We start from the raw sequence: 20481 nt of genomic DNA on the forward strand, positions 1-20481 counted from the left end.
TCACTGGTGTGAAATCTAAATCTGTCTAAATGTTGTTACAGCACTGCCCCATAGGGTTGGGCCTCTGACACTCTTAGGGATTCAGGGGCTCAATCCTGTGGGGCAGCAGCCCTGGATGACACTCAGGACATTGCAGCAAGATACATGTATCATGGGAACCCCCTACAAGGGAATTCCTGTGATACACGATAAGCAAACAGACATGTAAGGCACCACAAACCATGACTGTCTTTTGGCTGCAGAAACATTTTTTGACACATGTAGTAAGGTAGGAAGTGTTTTAGCTTGCAACTTATGCCACTGTAAAAATTCTTATGGTAGTACAAGGGTAACATCAGTTTGCACCCTGAAAGTTGTAAACTTCCCTGTCTACCGTCAGTACCTCATATACTTCATCACTCCCTGGCTGTGGACTTCAGAACTTTCTTGTGGAAAAAACTAAGGAGTTTTTCCCCATAATATTTTTTGTAGCAGTAAATTTGGTTCTGTCCTTTTACAGAATGTGCAGGTCCTGGCTGTAGGCAGCTTGGTGGTAGAATCATAAAAAATTAGGGTTGGAAGGGACCTCAAGAGGACATCTAGTCCAACTCCCTGCTCTGGCAGGACCATCCCTAACTAGATCATGGCAGCCAAGGCTCTGTCTAGCCAGGTCTTAAAAACCTCTAAGGATGGAGATTGCACCACCTCTTGGTAACCTGTTTCAGTGTTTTACTACCCTCCTAGTGAGAGTTCTTCCTAATATGTATCCTGAACTTCCTTTGCTCCAACTTGAAACTGTTGCTCCTTTTTCTGTCGTTTGCCACCACTAAGAACAATCTAGCTCCATCCTCTTTTGAATCCCTTTTAAGGTAGTTGAAGGCTGCTATTAAATCCCTTCTCAGTTTCCCCTTCTCTAGACTAAATAAGCCCAGTTCCCTCAGTCTTTCCTCATAAGTCATGTCCCCCAGTCCATCATCATTTTTGTTGCCATCCGCTGACCTCCAGTTTGTCCACATCCTTTTTGTAGTGGAGAGCCCAAAACTGAACACAGTACTACAGATGTGGCCTCACTAGTGCTGAATAGGGGGAAATAATCACTTCTCTTCACCTACTGGCAACACTCCTACCGAGGCAGCCCAGTATGCTATTAGCCTTCCTTGCAACAAGGGCACATTGTTGGCTCATATTCAGCTTATTGCCCAGTGTAATCCCCAGGTCCTTTTCTGCAGAGCTGCTGCCCAGCCAGTCAGCCCTGAGCCTATACTAGTACATGGGATTGTTCCATCCTAAGTGCAGGACTTTGCACTTGTCGTTCTTAAACCTCATTATATTCCTTTTGGCCAGTCCTCCAATTTGTCTAAGTACTCTGAATCCTAGCCCTACCCTCCAGTATATCTACTACTCTCCCCAGCTTGGTGTAATCTGCAAACTTCCTGAGGGTAGATATATTCTGTAATCTATAAATGGTAGATATATTCCTGGTAGATATATTCTGTGTCTATACATCTTTCTTTTTAAAAAGATTTTTTCTAAAACAGGTTTAGCTTGACAGCAGTTACTTTTTGTGTTAAACTTATTAATACATATGAGCTGTCAGAGAGGATTTCATGTAGGTAAAGAGCTAAAGACTTATGCTAGAGAGTTTTTGTCTAGGCTAGTTGTAATTACTCAAGATAGTCATCCTTTGAGAAGCCCTTTCTAGTGTATTAGATACTACCAGGAAATGTTACCCAAACTTAGTGATTTCCATGGGTCCAGGATTTTGTGAAGAGTCAATGGAAGCAGTGACTGGCTCTGCAGGGGTGGCTGCATCACCTGCTTTCAGTTTCCCCAACCCTCAGGTTGAGCAGACCGCACCACCAGAGTAGCAGCTAGGAATTTTCTTAAGTCTGTGAATCAGGTAAGAATCCCTCTCCCCATCCACTCTTGGCACTTCCTCCCTTCCTCTCCATGCTAAGCAGCATGTCCCCTCCCTTCCCATTCTCCACTTCTGCTGCCTGCCACTGCTGCTGTCCTTGGCTGACCCTAGGGCAGGGGAACTCCAGAGCTGCTCCTGCCCCAATCTGGCTGGGCTTCATAGGGAGCAAGACTCAGCCAGGGGCACTGGCAGTGGGTGGGTTCCCCCATCCTGAGCCTGCCCAAGGGCTGGTGGGGAGCAGGAAGGGAGAACCCACTCATGTATGCTACTGCCCCTGTCCCTAGCTGAGCCTGGTTCCCTGTGCAGCTTGGCTGGAGCAATGCAGAAGCAGCTCAGGAACTTTCCTACCCACCCCCCCAGGTCAGTCAGCTGGGGCAGTGGGAGTGTGAGGAATGGGAGGGAAAGGGAGTGCCACTGAGCAGCATGGAGAGGAAGGGAGAGGGTAAATTCTTACCTGATTCTGGGACTTAAAAAAAGTTCTGGTATGCTGTTCCCATGATGTGGTCTGAAAGGAGAAGTAAGATCCACTGTATTCCATCTGCATCTTCCCAGAGTGATCTCAGTAAAGGATTTAATGCATGTGATGAATGAAATATTTGCATTTACTTTTGCTTTGGAATCTCCCATAATGACTACTACTCCTACAAGTACTACAAGTGCTCACAGACCCCAGAGAGAACTATTGTGACATTCAATGAGTGTTTTTTTCTTTGCTTGGTTTCATACCCATGCTTTTACTGCAAACTTGAATCCCTCCTTCCCTTGACATATCTGTGGCTAGTTATCATATCCTTTAACCGTTGGTTGGCAAGCCTATGCGTTTTACTGTAGTTTTTGTATTCTTTCCTCATACATCACCTGGTATTGGCAACGGGGGATGATATGGTAGGGGACCTACAGATTGGTAGTCACCTGGGGGACAGTGATCACCAAATAATAGAATTCACCATAAGACGTCGAGTGGGTAAGGTAACTAGTAGGGTGAAAGTGCTAGACTTTAGGAAAGCTGATATCAATGAACTCAGGCGATTAGTCAAGGACGTATTGCAGAGTAGGAGTTTTGAAGAGATGGGAGCCCAGGAAGGGTGGCTGTGCCTTAAGGAAATGATCCTTCGGGCACATAGGGAAACGATCCCGATGCAAGGAAAAAGAGGGAAAGGGGCCAGGAGGCTTCCTTGGCTGACCAGAGAAATCCAGGGCAGCCTGTGGACTAAAAGGGGAGCATATAAAAAGTGGAAACGGGGAGAGATTACCAAAGAGGAGTATACCTCCTCTGCTTGTGCTTGTAGGGAGGCAGTTAGACGGGCCAAAGCTACCATGGAGCTGAGGATGGCATCCCAAGTAAAGGATGACAAAAAATTGTTTTTTAGATATATAGGGAGTAAAAAGAAGGCCCAGGGTGGAATAGGACCCCTACTAAATGGGCAGAAGCATTTGGTGACGGACAGGGGGGACAAGGCTGAACTCCTCAACGAGTTCTTTGCCTCAGTGTTGCTAAGTGAGGGGCAGGACAAGGCTCTCACTGGGATTGTAGGGAGGCAGCAGCAAGGCACCAGACTGCCGTGCGTAGACCCTGAGATGGTGCAGAGTCACTTGGAGGAACTGGATGCCTTTAAGTCGGCAGGCCCGGATGAGCTCCATCCGAGGGTGCTGAAGGCACTGGCTGACATCATTGCACAGCCACTGGCTGTAATATTTGAACACTCGTGGCGCACGGGCCAGGTCCCGGAAGACTGGAAAAGGGCCAATGTGGTCCCCATTTTCAAGAAGGGGAGGAAGGAGGACCCAGGCAACTATAGGCCAGTCAGTCTCACCTCCATCCTTGGCAAAGTCTTCGAAAAAATTATCAAGGCTCACATTTGCGAGAGCCCGGCAGGACAATTTATGCTGTGGGGAAACCAGCACAGGTTCGTGGCAGGTAGATCATGCCTGAGTAATCTAGTCTCTTTTTATGACCAGGTTACAAAATGCCTGGACGCAGGAGTAGGGGTTGATGTCGTATACTTAGACTTCAGGAAGGCCTTCGATACAGTATCCCACACCATACTGGTAAACAAGTTAAGAGGCTGTGACTTGGATGACTACACAGTCCGGTGGGTGGCGAATTGGCTAGAGGGTCACACCCAGAGAGTCGTAGTGGATGGGTCGGTATCGACCTGGAAGGGTGTGGGCAGTGGGGTCCCACAGGGCTCGGTCCTTGGACCGATACTCTTCAATATCTTCATCAGCGACTTGGACGAGGGAGTGAAGTGTACTCTGTCCAAGTTTGCGGTTGACACAAAACTGTGGAGAAGTGGACACGCTGGAGGGCAGGGAACAACTACAAGCAGACCTGGACAGGTTGGACATATGGGCGGAAAACAACAGAATGCATTTCAACAAGGAGAAATGCAAAGTGCTGCACCTAGGGAGGAAAAATGTCCAGCATACTACTGCCTAGGGAATGACCTGCTTGATAGAATGGAAGCGGAAAGTGATCTTGGAGTCCTAGTGGACTCCAAGATGAACATGAGTCAGCAGTGTGAAGAAGCCATCAGAAAAGCTAATGGCGCTTTATCGTGCATCAGCAGATGCATGACGAACAGATCCAAGGAGGTGATACTTCCCCTCTATTGGGCGCTGGTCAGACCGCAGTTGGAGTACTGCATGCAGTTTTGGGCGCCACACTTCAAGAGGGATGCGGATAACCTGGAGAAGGTCCAGAGAAGGGCCACTCGTATGGTTAAGGGCTTGCAGGCCAAGCCCTATGAGGAGAGACTGGGGCACCTGGACCTCTTCAGCCTCCGCAAGAGAAGGTTGAAAGGTGACCTTGTGGCTGCCTATAAGTTCATCACGGGGGCACAGAAGGGAATTGGTGAGGTTTTATTCATCAAGACACCCCTGGGGGGTTACAAGAAATAATAGCCACAAGCTAGCAGAGAGCAGATTTAGACTAGACATTAGGAAGAACTTCTTCATAGTTAGAGTGGCCAAGGTCTGGAATGGGCTCCCAAGGGAGGTGGTGCTCTCCCCTACCCTGGGGGTCTTCAAGAGGAGGTTAGATAAGCATCTAGCTGGGGTCATCTGAACCCAGCACTCTTTCCTGCCTACGCAGGGGGTCGGACTCGATGATCTATTGAGGTCCCTTCTGACCCTAGCATCTATGAATCTATGAATCAGTCTCTCTAGACTGTCTTTAATTCTTTGATAAATTCTTTTCCTTATCTTTATGTTAATGAATTCCCCAAGTTATATTCTATACTCTAAGAGTCAGCTCAGCAGCACCATTTAAGAGAGAAACTCTCCCTATCCTTTGTGATTGAGATGCACTGGGATAACAGATACAGCTGAGAATCACAGTGGAGCTAATCCTGTTTACCTTGTGCATGCCAAAATCCCTCTGACCTCCAAAGGATGTTTCATGCACACAAAAAATTAAGTACTTGTACCAACTTCCTATTTCTACTAAAATACTGATTATATTGCAATTATGCCTAAAAGATCAGAACCCCATTTATAGTACTATAGAAACACACAATAAGAAATGGTCCCTGTTGCTAAAAACTCACCTATAGTATTAGAAGTGTTCATTGATATTTTTACATTATCTAGCACACATCTGTCCATCTTTTTTGGAATAGTGGCTGGATTGGATCATGGAACTTATCATGGACTATACAACCCACCTCTGGCAGTGGGAGAAGTAGCAATGGCATTCACCCCTGAATGTTAATCACACTGCCACCACTAACTTCAGTGCTGAAAGACATCCCTAACAGGGATATTGACCTGGAAATTGAGACCAGTATCATTATGGTTGACAACATCCCCCTTCACTATGCTGCTACTGAAAAGTGTCCCCAGCAGAAATCTCAGCTTGAAAATTCTGTGGTGGGGTGAGCAACAGCAAAGTTAACCACCCTTCTCCCTCAGGTGCTGATCTCACTGACACAGTAGCACCACGCGGGGATTAATACCACCAACCCTTGCCCTGCTGAAGAATTTCTGGGCCTGTGGGCCATGATTTAACCACTAACAGGCCACCATTTGGACAGCCCTGAAGATTTTAGTACAAGCAAATAGATCCCTGCACTTAAAAGGTGGATGGTCTAGATGACTTAGTAGCCCTTTTCCTTCTCTAATTTCCTTTTATGTTTCCCATTCATGTCATATTGTATTGGTATTTGATATCACAGTGTTTAATTTCATTTTCCTTAGGTATTAGCTAGTCCTTTCACAATTGAATTTTATTGTGTGTCTTGGTCATACTTCTAATGCCCCCTAAATCCCCTGGTACTTTCTTGTGCTCTGTCTAGTGCACAAGACTTTCTAATTTGGTATCATATGTGGTTTTTAATGTGTAGTTTATACCTTCTTCCAAATCATGAAAAAAGATGCTAAATTAGACCAAATCTAACAGGAGCTCAGTGGTGTCCCATTGGATAGTGTTCACTAACCAGTATACATTACAGCTTCTTATCCATTTTTGTGTTTAGCTCTTCACCTAATGCTATTTCTACCCATTTCAAATCCATTTATATTTCAGGCCCATTGAATTAATATTTCCATTGCAAATTAAGTATAGTAAGTACTGTACTCAACTGTAGGCATAATACAGATTTTGTATTATCTTTAGCCATTTGTTTTGTAGCTAAATAGCAAGGTACTGAATATGATGTTTTCTTTGTTTTATGTGCATGTTTGCTATTGCATGTGATTCTGTTATCTCCTTTACATAGTGTGTGTATAAAGAAAACACCATATCCAATACCTTGCTATTGGAAATATCAGATGTGATTTTGGTGAAATAAAAGTTTGGGGAGTAGCTTGGTTCTGCAGATTCAGTGCTGAAATTCAGAGCAGACAAATTCTGTGCTAAACTGTTCCATCAGCATTCCATGTGATTTTTCCCAAGTCATTTAATCTCTCAGTATTTTAATTACCCAAGGCCAAATCCTCAAGTTGTACACACATAGGCTAAGTACAGACAGTCAAAAAGCCCGAAGCTGAATCAGTTCAATTTTTACAGACTAACCTAAACTGCATAGATTGAACTAATAAACAAGTGAACAGACATTCACTTGATTCTGGAAATGCAGCCACATGACTGCAGTGGTTCAGGCCAGAAGCCAGGGGACACTAGAGCATGTCTTCCTGTTCAGCTAGAACAGACAGCTTGGGCCAAAGCTAGTCTGCCCACCCAGTGAGAGGGGGTTTGTGGAGGAGGTGCAAAGCATCCTGGGATGCTGGAGGACTGTGAGTTGACTTTAATCTGGAGGGGATCTGGGACAGAAGTTAAATAAACCAGTTTAACCTAAATCAGTTGGGTCTAATACTATATCTTTCCAGGTTTATCGTAAACTGATTTTGGCCATTTTGAAAGCAGTTTATGCACACTGAACTTCTTTTGTGTTACAGATTTGAACCTACTTCTGATCACTTATACCAGTGTATGTGTAATTTCTGTCCCTAGCCATAGTCACTTAACTGCACAAGCACACATGCACACAAGTAGGAGTTGACACTTGCACACAAGTAGGAGTTCATGCTCAACCTGTGGGTCCCTACTTCACAGCTCAACAGACTGCACTATGATGTGTAGTTATCCAGTTGGAACAGAATTGCCTAGGCACTAATGTAATGATGTTTCACTGTAACTCTTGGTAAGTCCCAACACTTTAGTCAGAAAAAACACAAAGAAAAACATCTAACAAGTGTTAGATGGAGGAGAGAAAGAATGAGGAGGGTCAGGGACAGTACTATCTTATGCCAGAGTAATTTACTCTGATTAAATGCTGATGCTGATGGTGGGTGTAAATTGTACCCGGTCAGCCCAGCTAGCTGGGCGCCAGACTCCTGCCTGCTGCTTAGCCATACAGCTGTGCACTTTCAGCACCCTCATCCCCCTGCCATCTGCTCCATCACCCAACATAGCTGCCCGGGGCTGAAGAGTCCTGGCGTAAACTGCTCTGCCCTGGCTCAAATTGCTGCTGTTCTGGGCACATGTGTAGATGCTGTGCCTGAGAGTAGTTTACTCCAACTCAAACTGCTCTGGAATTTATTGCTTCACATTAATTGTATGTGTAGATACATTCAGTGTGTGTTCAGTATGAGGGAATAATTTATCTTTAACAGGCAAGCTTTTTTTTACCACAGTATCGCTACAGCTTATTGATAAGGAAGTGGAAACAGAAATGCCAAACCCCTGTGTGATCCCCTTAAAGTTTAAATTAGAATGTGCAAGGCAACAGAATCAAAAGTTTATGTCTTGATCACCATTTTATTGTATGGCTTATTTATTCTACAGCTACAGTATTTAGTTTCTGTCCTTCATATTGTAATTAGGATTCATGACCTACATAAACTGAGACAGTATTTTGTATTTTGTTTGTGTGTATGTATGTTCTGAGGGGAGAGGAGGCATGGCAAACAGATGTAACATTTTGTATATAGGTCATATTACCCCTCTTAATTCACATCAGTTTATTGTTAAGACCTTAGGCACAGTCGACCAGTCCAGGATAGTCTGTCTGTTGCCTTATTAATGTGAGATTATATCCCCCTTTAGCATTAATTAAATGAGATGCATTGATTTGTGCTGATTCTACAAAGCTCTCTATGGCTACAAGGCTTATGCAGGGGATTAGAAAGGGCTATCTGTGTATCATTGAATATTTTTGCAACAGATGTTGGGAGTAGCTATGTGAAACAAGGAATTTTTTATTTAATTGTTCATGTGCCTGACAGTCAAATCACAAAATGTTACAAAATGTGGTCTTGGCCATTCATTTATAACTTGCTTAATTGATAACATTTTTATAATCTTTTTTTTTTTAATCTTTTTTTTCTTTTTCCAGTATTCACAAGCTACAGCTCTGCATATCTAAAAAAGGAAAATTGTAGGCATAGAAGTTAAGATAAAATATTTTATTTTGCCTTATTTGTTTAAATTAACCACAACCTTATGAAACACATTATGTTCTTTCACACAAACCTCTAATCCAAGTCTACATACAGCAAAATACTAGGTATTTAGGCCCTCAATACTACCATTAAAGTCATTACAAACATTATTGGCAATGTTTGTAATGACTTTAATGTAGAGGTATGGAAACTTAGACATACCTCATCTGTTTGCTAACAATTTCTCTGTATTTATAATACTAGCTTTCATACGGTTTGTATGCTGCCCTGGAATAGATCACCCCATGCATTTGTGACAATTTTGAATGAACCTCTTTATGGCCTTATTGATGGATAATAATAATATAGCAATTGCACTGTGTTTAAATTATCAGTTTAATAATAATTTTTTATAGTAGCTAGTATGTCTTGAAGGGGAATCCTGGGGGGAAAAAAGAAATTATCACTCCATGGACATTGTATAATAGTCACAAATGTAACCACTCCCAAATAATGAATGTGTACCTTTTACATTTTAAAGCCAAGAGAACTTCAAAGAGCCATGTTTTTCTCTAAATCTCAAAAATCCAAAGAAGTGGGCTGATGTTGATCTCAAGGATGAGGACAGGTATACAGTCCAAGTACTGTGTTTTTTGAGACGGTCATAAGACACAAGACAGTTCTCCACTTTTGAACGAAAGAAACCAACCAAAAAAGAGTCAGATTGTATGCACTGACATGTGCAGCATTCAAAAAGAGAGGATCTTAGACCAATTACATGATGACCATGTCATCAGGCAAAATATGAAATTGATGTAAGCTGCTGTAATAAATGACTCCTCATACCCTTAAATGACTTTATGCTACCACCCCAGGTGGTTACCTTCCCTAGTTTTGAATTCTTCCCAAGTGGTAGTGGCTGAAAGGCATTTAGGATCAATGATGTGTCAGTTATAATAGTAGACCTGATGTAGTAGTCCTACTCTAGTTCATACTAGTTGTCCACTTCACAAACTTATAATCCAGAAACACCATCTGGTGGAACCAAATGTAGACAAAGTAAGGACCACTGCATTGGGGAGAGAGGGTAATTACCCACCACACCCCAGTACTCTTCTAGATCCTTAAAAATACCTCTTAGTTCTTCACTTCAACTGTGTCTCCTCTTTCCTTCGGGGAAAATCTGCAGAATGAAACCTGTAAGAAACTTGGTCTGGCCAGAGGAGAGGCAGCTGAAGCAGGCACCTGCGTGCTTCAAAGTGCTACCATTTTGTTGGGATATTTTCTGACTTTTGGTTGTTTGCTCCAGTTCTCTCCCTCCTTCTTGCTCTATCTTGACTTTATCTTCAATTCTCTACCTCATCTTCACCTGCCCTTCCAGTTCTGTCTTTTCCCCTATACACTCCCTCCCTTGCCTCCCCTTGTCTTTCCATTTAGTTTATTTCCACATAAATAGGAATGCACTCCCTTGCCTCCCCAAAAAATCAAGTCTTCTTTGTGGAAGAGCTAAGAATAGATGCTATCTAGAGAGCAGATGCTGCCCCATCACCCTTTGAAGAGTAAAGAAATATAATGCTTCAGTCCTGCAATCCTATGTTTACAGAATAGTTGCTTATATTGGTTGGCCTACCAAATCCTTTTCTGAAACATGTTCAATGACCATTAAACAAACTAGAATGTACTGTATTATGAATCTTATTGAGATTAAATACGTTGTAGTAAAGACACAATTATAGCTTTATTACATTTTGATTTAAAATATTTGAACTGACTGGTACAAGTACATAGAGATATTTACTGAAGTGTATTTGAGATTAAAGATTGCAGCAGCACAGATTCTTTTGTCATTTTGTGGAAGCATTTTACATTTTAAAGGCAGCTGAATGTAATTATAATGTGTTACTTATGACTTGCATCAAATAGTTTTTATCTGATATCCCTCTAAATGCAAGATTGCAAATTGCTGCTTGAGTTTTTTAACATACAATAATCTGCAAACATTATTTAACTTAGGTGAAAAATTCTTTATAGTTCTATTTTGGGTCAATGAACAGGGAAACAAGGATAAATATGTACTAATCTGGTAGTCAGTTTAAGAAACTATATATTCGTACAATTTTGTCCTTGTCATAGATTTCATAGACATTATGTCTGGAAGGGACCTCGGAAGATCAAGTCCAGCTCCCCGCCCGAAGGGCAGGAAGTCAGCTGGGGTCATAGGATCCCAGCAAGATAAGCATCCAATTTACTCTTGAATGTGTTCAATGTAGGCGCTTGAACCACCTCCGATGGCAGGCTGTTCTAGACTTTAGGGGCTTGGACAGTAAAGAAATTCTTCCTTATATCCAGCCTAAAACGGTCTTGCAGTAGTTTATAACTGTTTGACCTCGTCATCCCTTGGGGCGCTCTGGAGAACAAATGTTCCCCCAGATACTGGTGGTCACCCCTGATAAACTTATAGGTGGCCATCAGATCACTCCTGAGCCCCATGGCTCTCAGCCTGTCGCCGTAAGGTCTGTTTTCTTGACCTCTGATCATGTGTGTGGCTCTTCTCTGGACTCTCTCAAGCTTCTCCACATCTTTTTTGAATTGTGGAGCCCAAAACTGGATGCAGTACTATAGCTGTGGCCTCACTAAGGCTGAGTACAAGGGGAGAATGATGTCCCGGGATTTGCTTGAGAAGCATCTATGGATGCAAGCCAGCATTTTGGTCGCTTTACTAGCCGCAACATCACATTGTAGGCTCATGTTCATCTTGTGGTCAATCATGACCCCCAGGAACTATTCCATCTTCCAGACTCTGATATATTTGTGTTACTTATTTTAGACTGTGCCTTTATTTATGACTGAGGCAGATGGTAAGGATCCCATTGTGTTACAATCAGGAAAGTTAAAATACTTTAGCATTTCATATAAAAGCCTGTGGTCTTTCTGAGCCAGTTTCTGTTGATTGATCAAAGGTAATCACTTAAAAAAAGAATTATTTACTTAAAGAAAGATTCATTTGATTCTTCAAAACATTAATTGAGAGAAACAAATGTAACAAATTACTAAAGTTGTGTATTACTGTTAAACATGTGTAGGTCAGTGTGGACAAAAATATACAAAGGTAAATTCAAAGTTTTTTAGGTAACACATACAGGAAGTTAAAATAACAAGTAAATTAAAGGTGAGATATATGCTAGATATTATAATTTTGTTTCTTTCAACTTTCTTGTAAAATTCATTTTCAAATTCTATTTTTCTAAATAGATAGTATATGGTTTTACATTGATCTCAACTCATTGGAAACACACATCTGATGAAAATTTACAATTTAGTACTTATATACAAAATTTAACCTAGGATGAGGCTATGAAATCAAATACATCTCATCTTTAAAACTAACCCAGAGATGTCAGGTAAGGTGAACCATAATCAGTCTCATCCATACTGCTTCAGGGCAATCCATGTCATTGCATATTGTATGCTTTCAAACATATATTATGTCTAAGACAATATACCTTTCATAAAGTATTATTTGATAAATCAGTCAAGTGACAATAGTTACTTGATGAACAAGTTCATAACTCAGTTCAGTAAAGTTGTTGACATCTAAAAAGATGATGCATTCTCTGAATAATCATTGTAGACCTGCCCAATTTGGGAGAGGCTCTGCACATGTATTTAATCATTTAACATTTTCAGACAGCAGCAAGCTATAGAAAACAGAGCTAGAATTCAGAGCTTTTCTGAATGTGTAGTAAAATGCTCATGTTCTAACTTTACAAAAACTCTTTTATTTCTATTGTGCATTGTGTTCAACATAAATTGTTGAAAAGTATTTATATATTTATTTGGAAATAAAATCTATTTAGTGGCCCTGCATCTTTACATTGCACATAAGTATTTGGCGTTAACTGACTTCAGAAACAATCAGAAAAGACAGAAAACTGATACCTTGCAATTCATATAGAACTTAACATTTCAAATATAGTTGCAAACATCACAGTTCATAAAGATGACATCAAGATGCAGTGATGAATAAAAAAAGTAATAGAAAATATTAGGCTGCATAAGGAATGGAATAGTAAAAAATATTAAAACATGATATCACCGATATATCTGTCAAGGGGTAGTCTTATGTGAAATACTGTGCTGTTATTTAGGACCCAGATTGAAGATGACAAAAGTAGTGACTTGTTTTTCTTGTCCAGAAGGCAAGCTCCACCGGCTTGGGAAGCTAAAATGAATGTCATGCAGAGGAGATTGTGCAGATGTTCAAAGAATGATCATGAGCACACCCAAACCTTTCATGTTTGGTTTACCCTTAATTGGGTGTGTGTGTACTTGTGGGTTGGACTGGATTGAGGCATAGGCAAAACAGATATGTGCCCAGAGCCTAGTATAGTACTGACATCAGAATCTAAGTTTTTAATGTAAATTTAATCTGTGAGTGATTATAGCAGTGATATCTGGCTTGGTCTTCAGAGAATATCTACCTACAATCTCTACAGTAAGGAAGGTACCCCTATAACAAGGTGTGCTCAACAGCATTTTCAAAACAGATTAATGCCCTGCTGCTCTGGGAACTTAAGTTCCTAAGGGAAAGGGAAGCATGATTTCTCCACTGATCTCAAATGTTCCCCAGGTTCCTAACTGTTTGATTGGTTTGATTCCATGGGTCAAGGTGATAACATAGCAGCAGTGACTCAAGCACAACTCATTGCACTAAAATATTGTGCATATCATCATCATAAAAAAATCCCCTCTGTTTTTGAATAGGGGCTTTCTTTGATCAATAGCCCTAGAGAATAGGTAATATTTTTAACATTTAAATTATCATTAGGCTTCTCAGGTAACACCCTGTAGAGAAAATGAAAGTCTACATCTTTCAGAGTTAGTATTTCTGGGTTTTTGTGGATTCAGGTGGACATTGCTCTGTGCATTACACTCAAATCATGTTTTCAAGTTTTCTTTACAACCATAATGCTTAGCATGGTCTTTTAGGAAAAAAAAAAAAAGCCTTTGCAGAACAGGATGGAAGTCTCAACAATAAAGGTACAGACTTTGCTCCCTGGCAAATGTTACATGTGCTGTGTGTTATATGCACGTATGATAAAACAAATTGTGATTTGCCAACAGGTCACAAATTAACATTATAGTGGGGTTACTTTGGATGAGCAATTTCTTTGTGGCTGATCCACCATTTTTATTCAAGGATAAATTGGTTTGATATCTGACATGCTAGTTTCTCATATGATTCTCACATATAGCACATAACAAATGCAATGTCTGCCAGTGTCCTCACTTAGCATGATCTGGTACAGTTCAAGCCATACTATTATCTGTGGAAGAGGGAAAAGGGAGGGGACAGTTGAAAGTGGATAACAGATACACAGGCTTGGAAAGACTTCTATATGCAGAGGAATTGAAAAGAGTGGGATTGCTTACTTTAGAGGAGAGATTGTGAGGAATCAAAACACAAGTATTCAAACTAATGAATAGTATAGAGAAGGCTAATATGTTATCTCATGATACAAGAATTAGGGACATTCAATCCAGCTGAAAGACAACTAACTTAAAATCTTGACCAGACAGCCCTGCTGATGTTATGAGAATTTTACACTGTATATGTGGCATGCTTTAGAACTGCATTACAATTAATTTTTTTTAAGTATGTCAACTGCATATGCAATAGCTTGTACTTTAAATTGCATTTACCAACAATTACACTGTGGAACATAAGATGCAACAGTTTTTCATCTTCTTTTTAGAGACAGTCTGCATATATTCAGGAAGACAGCTGCAGTAAATGTATGGTGGTAACTGACTTTTTATGGTTTCTACTGTAAATGTTGATCTAAACTACACAAACTGAAAAACTGTGGCATATTCTTCTTTTGTAAAAAATAGGTTCCCACTCATTCCTTGAACAGAAGCAGTTTCCCCATGGTTTTCCCTATACATTCAGCCTCTTCTCTCTCCAGTTTCTCAGGATGCATGTGTTATCCAAATGAAAACTTTTGCTTTCCCCTTCAATTGTTGTATGCACAACTAGGGGAAGATTGTTGTTAATCTGTAGGTCTTTATTGTGGCAAGCCACTCTCTTTTTCTAGCCACGAATGGGCATAAAAAAAGTGTTATGTTCATTCATTTCACCGTTGATAATACACACATCTTTTGGTCCAATTAGACTGTCAACATAGATACAATGGCAGTGGATTTACTTAATATACCCCTGTAAAGAGTTATAACTAAACTGGAGTCTGGGATTTTTAACATAGCTATCATCTGTGCAGTATAAGAATGATGGAACAAGAGACAGGTTAGTGTCAATTACACTCTAGCTGTCAGAAATTTAGAATGTTGAAACCTGGTGAGTATGAATCCTAATCAGATAATATTGAGGTTGTTCAGCTGTTATTGCAACATAGACTCTAGCTGTATGTGTCAGTTTCCCACAGAATTTAATTTAGCCCTAATGATGAAGAAATCTCTACATTCACATATCGCTGTCAAGTCAAACTTTGGACACTTTAAATGAATTAGACTGAGGCTTCAGGGGAGAAGTGGCAGAGTGACATGCTGAAGAGATTTCACTTTCGTTTCCTTTCACTCAGGTTACATTGAGGAAGCCTGCATAATTCCATGTCCCTCGGATTGCAAGCTCAGTGAATGGTCCAACTGGTCTCGATGTAGTAAATCTTGTGGGAGCGGGGTAAAAGTTAGGTCTAAGTGGCTCCGTGAGAAACCATACAATGGCGGTCGGCCTTGTCCCAAGCTGGATCATGTCAATCAGGTAATTTTTGCTCACTTCTATGTTATTCATTTATTTATCTTTTCTCTATTCCACAGGTGTAGTGCATTAATCAAATCAATTAAGGATCCTTCCTTTCTGAGCAACTAAGTAATACACACTGAAAGTCATAGAGAACAAAAAGTCCTCAGTTGCAAAATGAAGGCTTTTATTCTGGGGCATTTAAAAGAACTGTATACAGCACGCTGCATTTTAATGGTAAACTGTATAGGGCCCCATACTACCAGATTTCATGTTCTGTGAACTACAGATATTAAAGATAAGAAAACAAAAATGCCCAGAAGCCGTCAAAATAGTTATGTTCTCCTTAGTCCTTTCTAGCATCCCTTGGTCAAAGTAGTTTTAGCCTTTTGGAAGAATTTATTTTAAATTATATCTGTTGAGATTGAAGCTTGTACTGATGACTAAATGGATGTTAGAGTCCTTCCTTAAGCATCAGGCAAACAATGTTAGCCATGTTAGTCTGAAGTCAGGCAGAAGGCAGGTTAGAGTGGGACATTTATACACAAGACGATTTTCGCCATTTAAAGTGCATTAAAGTCATCAATTAATAAATGTGCCAGACTTTAGAGTGCTTTTCAAGTGACAGAAGTTGCCTTAATTAAAGTTGGTTGGATGTATTTTAAATGTAAGATGAAATGTGGTAGTGTGTGTCAGAACACCTAATTCAACTTAATTGTATGTGTATTTAACGAGGACTTTTTAAGTGGTAATTACTAATTGCTACCACCAGGTGTAGCTGGCTAGCTCTACAGCAGGGGTGGGCAAAATGCAGCCCAGGGGCCAGATGTGGCCCGCCAGGCCATTCTATCCGGCCCACAGCACCCCTAAAAAAGTTAGAAAATTAACATTTATCTGCCCTGGGCTGCCTGTCATGCAGCCCTCAGTGGCTTGCTGAAACTCAGTAAGCAGCCCTCTCCCCAAAACAATTGCCCTGAAAAAATTGAAACCAAAAATAAAAATAATCATCTTTATCTATTTATATATTTATTTATTTATTCAAAACATACCATTAGGTGGGGAAAAGAGAGGGCAAAAAGGGGAACCTGGGAACCAGTCTCCCCACCCCAAGTGCATTACAGTCAGGGCTCCAAGATCTGCTTTGTGGAGCCTGCAAGGGAAACCTTCCATTGGGGAACACCCCCCACTAGACCTCTTTAAGTCCCAGCTAAAACCCTAAGTGCAGCTGGAATTTACCCCGCTCCCCCAGTGTTGCAAGTGGAGCTGACACTCTGGAGCGGAGCCAAGGCAGAAGTCCCGGCCTGAGTTGCAGCCCAAGCTCTGCTGCTGAGAGCAGGAGTGGTGGTGGCATAGAGCACATTGCTGGGGGTAGGGGCAGTGCCCCATCCTACAATCCACATTCTTGGAGTCTGGGGGGGTGCTTTGGGGAGGTCTCATGGGGGGTTCCCCCCTCACTGTGAAGGGGAACACAAGTGTTTAACCTGCTTTCCCAAAGTGTGCACAGGACACGGCGGGTGGAGGGGACGGTCTCTGGTGGGGGTGGGTATTGCCCAGTGGCCCCCATTGTGCATAGGAACCCAGTGTTGTCTGATGGGCAGGGCTTGGGGGGCTTCAGGGGTCTTGGAGGATTCCCCATTTTGGGGGGTGTGCAGTGGCTATGCAGTGGAGCATGGGTGTATTCCCTCCTGTCCCCCCTCCTGGGTGCAGGGGAGTCTGGGGGTAAGCCTGCCAGTAATGTAGTGGGCTGGCTGCAAAGGGTCTCAGATGGCTGGCCCCTTTTTGAGTGTGATCATCAGGGGTGGGGTGTGGGGTGGGAAAGGGGCTTGCCCACCCATGCATTATGGGGTGTGCCAGTTGGTCCTCACTGTGTGAACTCCCCCATCATTGCTCTGGCTCTGGGAAGCAGATTGGAGACCAGAGAAGTCCTCTTATATCCATGGGTGCAGAAGTCCTTAGGGGTTCCTGGACCATAAGGGGGGCGGGGCTTTTTCCCCCCACATCAGGACCCCTTCCTGTGTTCTCCCTCCCCCAGCACAGCTCCAGAGGTGCTTTCTGGATTGGCACAGTGGGGAGCATGCCATCTGCACCCCTTGCCTCCGTTGCTCACTCACTCCCTCTTTCCTTTCCTTCCTCCATGGAGGGTGTTGTAAAAATTATTTTTAAAAAAGAATGACCAAGTTGATTTTTATTCTGTCCCTTTTTCTTTATAACAAAGGCAATGGCACACTTCGCTCACTCGCTCGCTCGCTCGCTCGCTCACTCACTCACTCACAACAGTGCAATTAGATTATGTAGCATCTGGCACCCCCTGCCTCCTCCTCCACAGGACTACAGCAAGGCATGAAACTCTAATGAAGCCATGGCACATGTATTCATTTTTAAAGCACTTAACATAAAGTATTTTAAACAAAGGACTAAACTTAAAGTGCCTTTGTATATGCCTGCCTTGCATGTGTATAGATGCCCTGGACTAACTGGTTCAGAAGTACACTGTGTCATACAAAACCTTATGCATCTTTGAAGCAGTTAGTCTCTAAGGTCCACCCTGCTTGCCTTCTGCCTAAGCAGTCAAAGTAATGTGGGACAAGTTCTCATGACATTTTAGGTTATACGGTGTCTAGAGGTAAAGAGTATAGTTACACAGACGAGACACAACTCTCAAAATAAGGTTTATAAATATAAGTACAGGGATGGCAGGCATGGCAAGCCTACTTCTTGCATAGTTCATGAAGACAGATTTAGAAGAAAAACTGCCTTTTCAATGCATTTGTCTCTCTCTAGGTTTGATTTATATTCACCTTACAATTGGATTTAATTTTACATTCAGAATAGCATCTTGAACAGCCTTATATTCATTGCAATAAATATTCACAGGTGAAAAAATCTGTTTGTTCACCATTGAATAAAATGCACATGCTTAATATCATCCCATTGACATATTGCCAGCCCAGAATGAAATGGTTTGTTGATTTAATTTTCTACTTAAGAGGACGTAATTAGTTCTAGTTTAGTTCAAAATCAGTGTTAAACTACAGCTAATAAACTAAGTTTATAATCCGCTTTAATGCAACATGCAAAGTTAGAGTGAAGACTGTTGGATTTGGGTAACACGTTGAAACTGTTTTAAATTAGAGAAAATGCATTTCAATAGGATCAAATTATAGTTTATGCAAAAAAAAATTCTTTTTAATATTCATGTAGCACAGTGTTTTATAGCAGTCTCTTATTCTTCAGCATATCAAAGGTGAAGCTGTTACATTTGTATACCAAAACTCAATTTTGTTCCTCTTATGTAGCACTATTGCCCTCTACTGATACTTGAACTGAGATCCACTTTGCTGCCGAGATACAAAGTTGACAGTAAAAAAAAAAATTATATATATGTATATATAAAATCAATAAAAATGATTTTATATATGTATATGTAAAATCAATAAAAATGACTAATACTGCATAGGTAGGAGGCTGCAAAGGTGTGCCCACAAACCTGCCATGGGGGAATGACCAAATACCCTAGAAAGATTTTTGTTAATTAATCTACACCTGATACACAGATAAAATAGACTAGTGGAGAATGTGTGTGCACTTTAATATCAATACTTCAGAATAAGCATGGCAATTTTATAATATTATAATATAAAATGTGGTGGTTAGGCTGGGACTTTGGTACCCAAAGGTATGCTAGAAATAGGCTGAGTGAAGTTGCCTCAAAAATCTGTAATACTGCTGAGGATGAATTGAAAATAATGTTTTTTGGTGTGTCACGCAATACACCTGGAACAAATGTAGCAGGCCTAGCTCTTCAAGTCATGGACTAACCCGAACAACTACTCTCAAGTAACTAGGCCACATGAGTTGCATCAAAATTTGCCGTCCTCTCACACATATCTATGCCAGAACTGACTACAATTTGACCATTACTCTAGAGTTATTTTTAGTCGTAAGTTCTATTTTCGCTTTTAAATAATTTGCATATGTGTATTTCTTATTATTATTCAATTGTACGTACCCAGGACATTTTCATGAAGAAAAGTATAACATTTGGATGGGCAAATATCTTGAATATCTTTAGCTATTCAAGATACATCTTTAATTGTTGAAATTAACTCCAAACAATTGCTGTCTTTTCTCTAAACACCTATAATAAGAAAATAAAAATATCTTCTCTGATCTGGTAAAGAATTCAGGTGTTAATACTAGGGTTCAATATTGCATTTAATTACATATATTAGTGAGTTGCTACTCAAAGGACTTATCTCCAGTTTCTAAAGGAATAGTGTCTCTGTCTTTGGCTGCAGGCATTCTTTGCCTTTCCACCTAGTACATAGGCTTGGAGTCCATGACTGTGTCTGACTTTAATTGCTTGCAATCTGTGACAATCACATAAGTGTCAATAATGTCAGGAGAACTCCACTAAATAAGTGTAGCTAGGGCATTGGCCATGTCTTGGCTGTCTGACAAGGTATCCAGTTTTTCTATGATTGGAGAAATTGGGCCATTTTTGGATAGGAGATGAGGTTTTAGACATTTTAAACATACTTGTTCTGACACCAGCTAAGAAATCTCCTATATAGTTTCCCCTAAGTCTCTTAATAAACTGGGCTGCACTTGGCTGATATCCAGAGTGATGTGAGTTAACCAGAGTAGATTTAAACAGTGTACACAAAATTAGGACAGGCTGTAAAGGATTTTAACAGTCCTGAGGACTTTTGTCTGTTTCCCCTGACTTGTACCTATCCCACACCACACCGACAGAATGACTGCACTTTAAATATAATGTAATCTCTTGTCCAAAAACATTCAAAATACTTTCTAATCATAGAGGAACTGAATTTCCCATGTTGTAAAGAATTTATGTCCATAATAGATTGATTTTGTGCTAGGGACTGAGGAAGAAAGAAACAAGCATGCACTACTAGGTCTCCATCAAAGTGATGTGTAA

The 20481-nt window shown here is 41.0% G+C and overlaps 1 protein-coding gene across 1 annotated transcript in view; it reads left to right on the plus strand.

Annotated features, from left to right (window-relative positions):
* The window catches only part of THSD7A (thrombospondin type 1 domain containing 7A), a 432531-nt gene that overhangs the window by 361239 nt on the left and 50811 nt on the right, over positions 1-20481 (plus strand). Inside the window, exon 17 of the mRNA XM_059728968.1 lies at positions 15382-15560. Within this exon, the coding sequence (XP_059584951.1) occupies positions 15382-15560 (179 nt within the window). The remainder of the gene's footprint in view (positions 1-15381; positions 15561-20481) is intronic.

Source organism: Alligator mississippiensis, chromosome 5 (assembly GCF_030867095.1).
Source record: "Alligator mississippiensis isolate rAllMis1 chromosome 5, rAllMis1, whole genome shotgun sequence".
Classification (NCBI taxonomy): domain Eukaryota; kingdom Metazoa; phylum Chordata; order Crocodylia; family Alligatoridae; genus Alligator; species Alligator mississippiensis.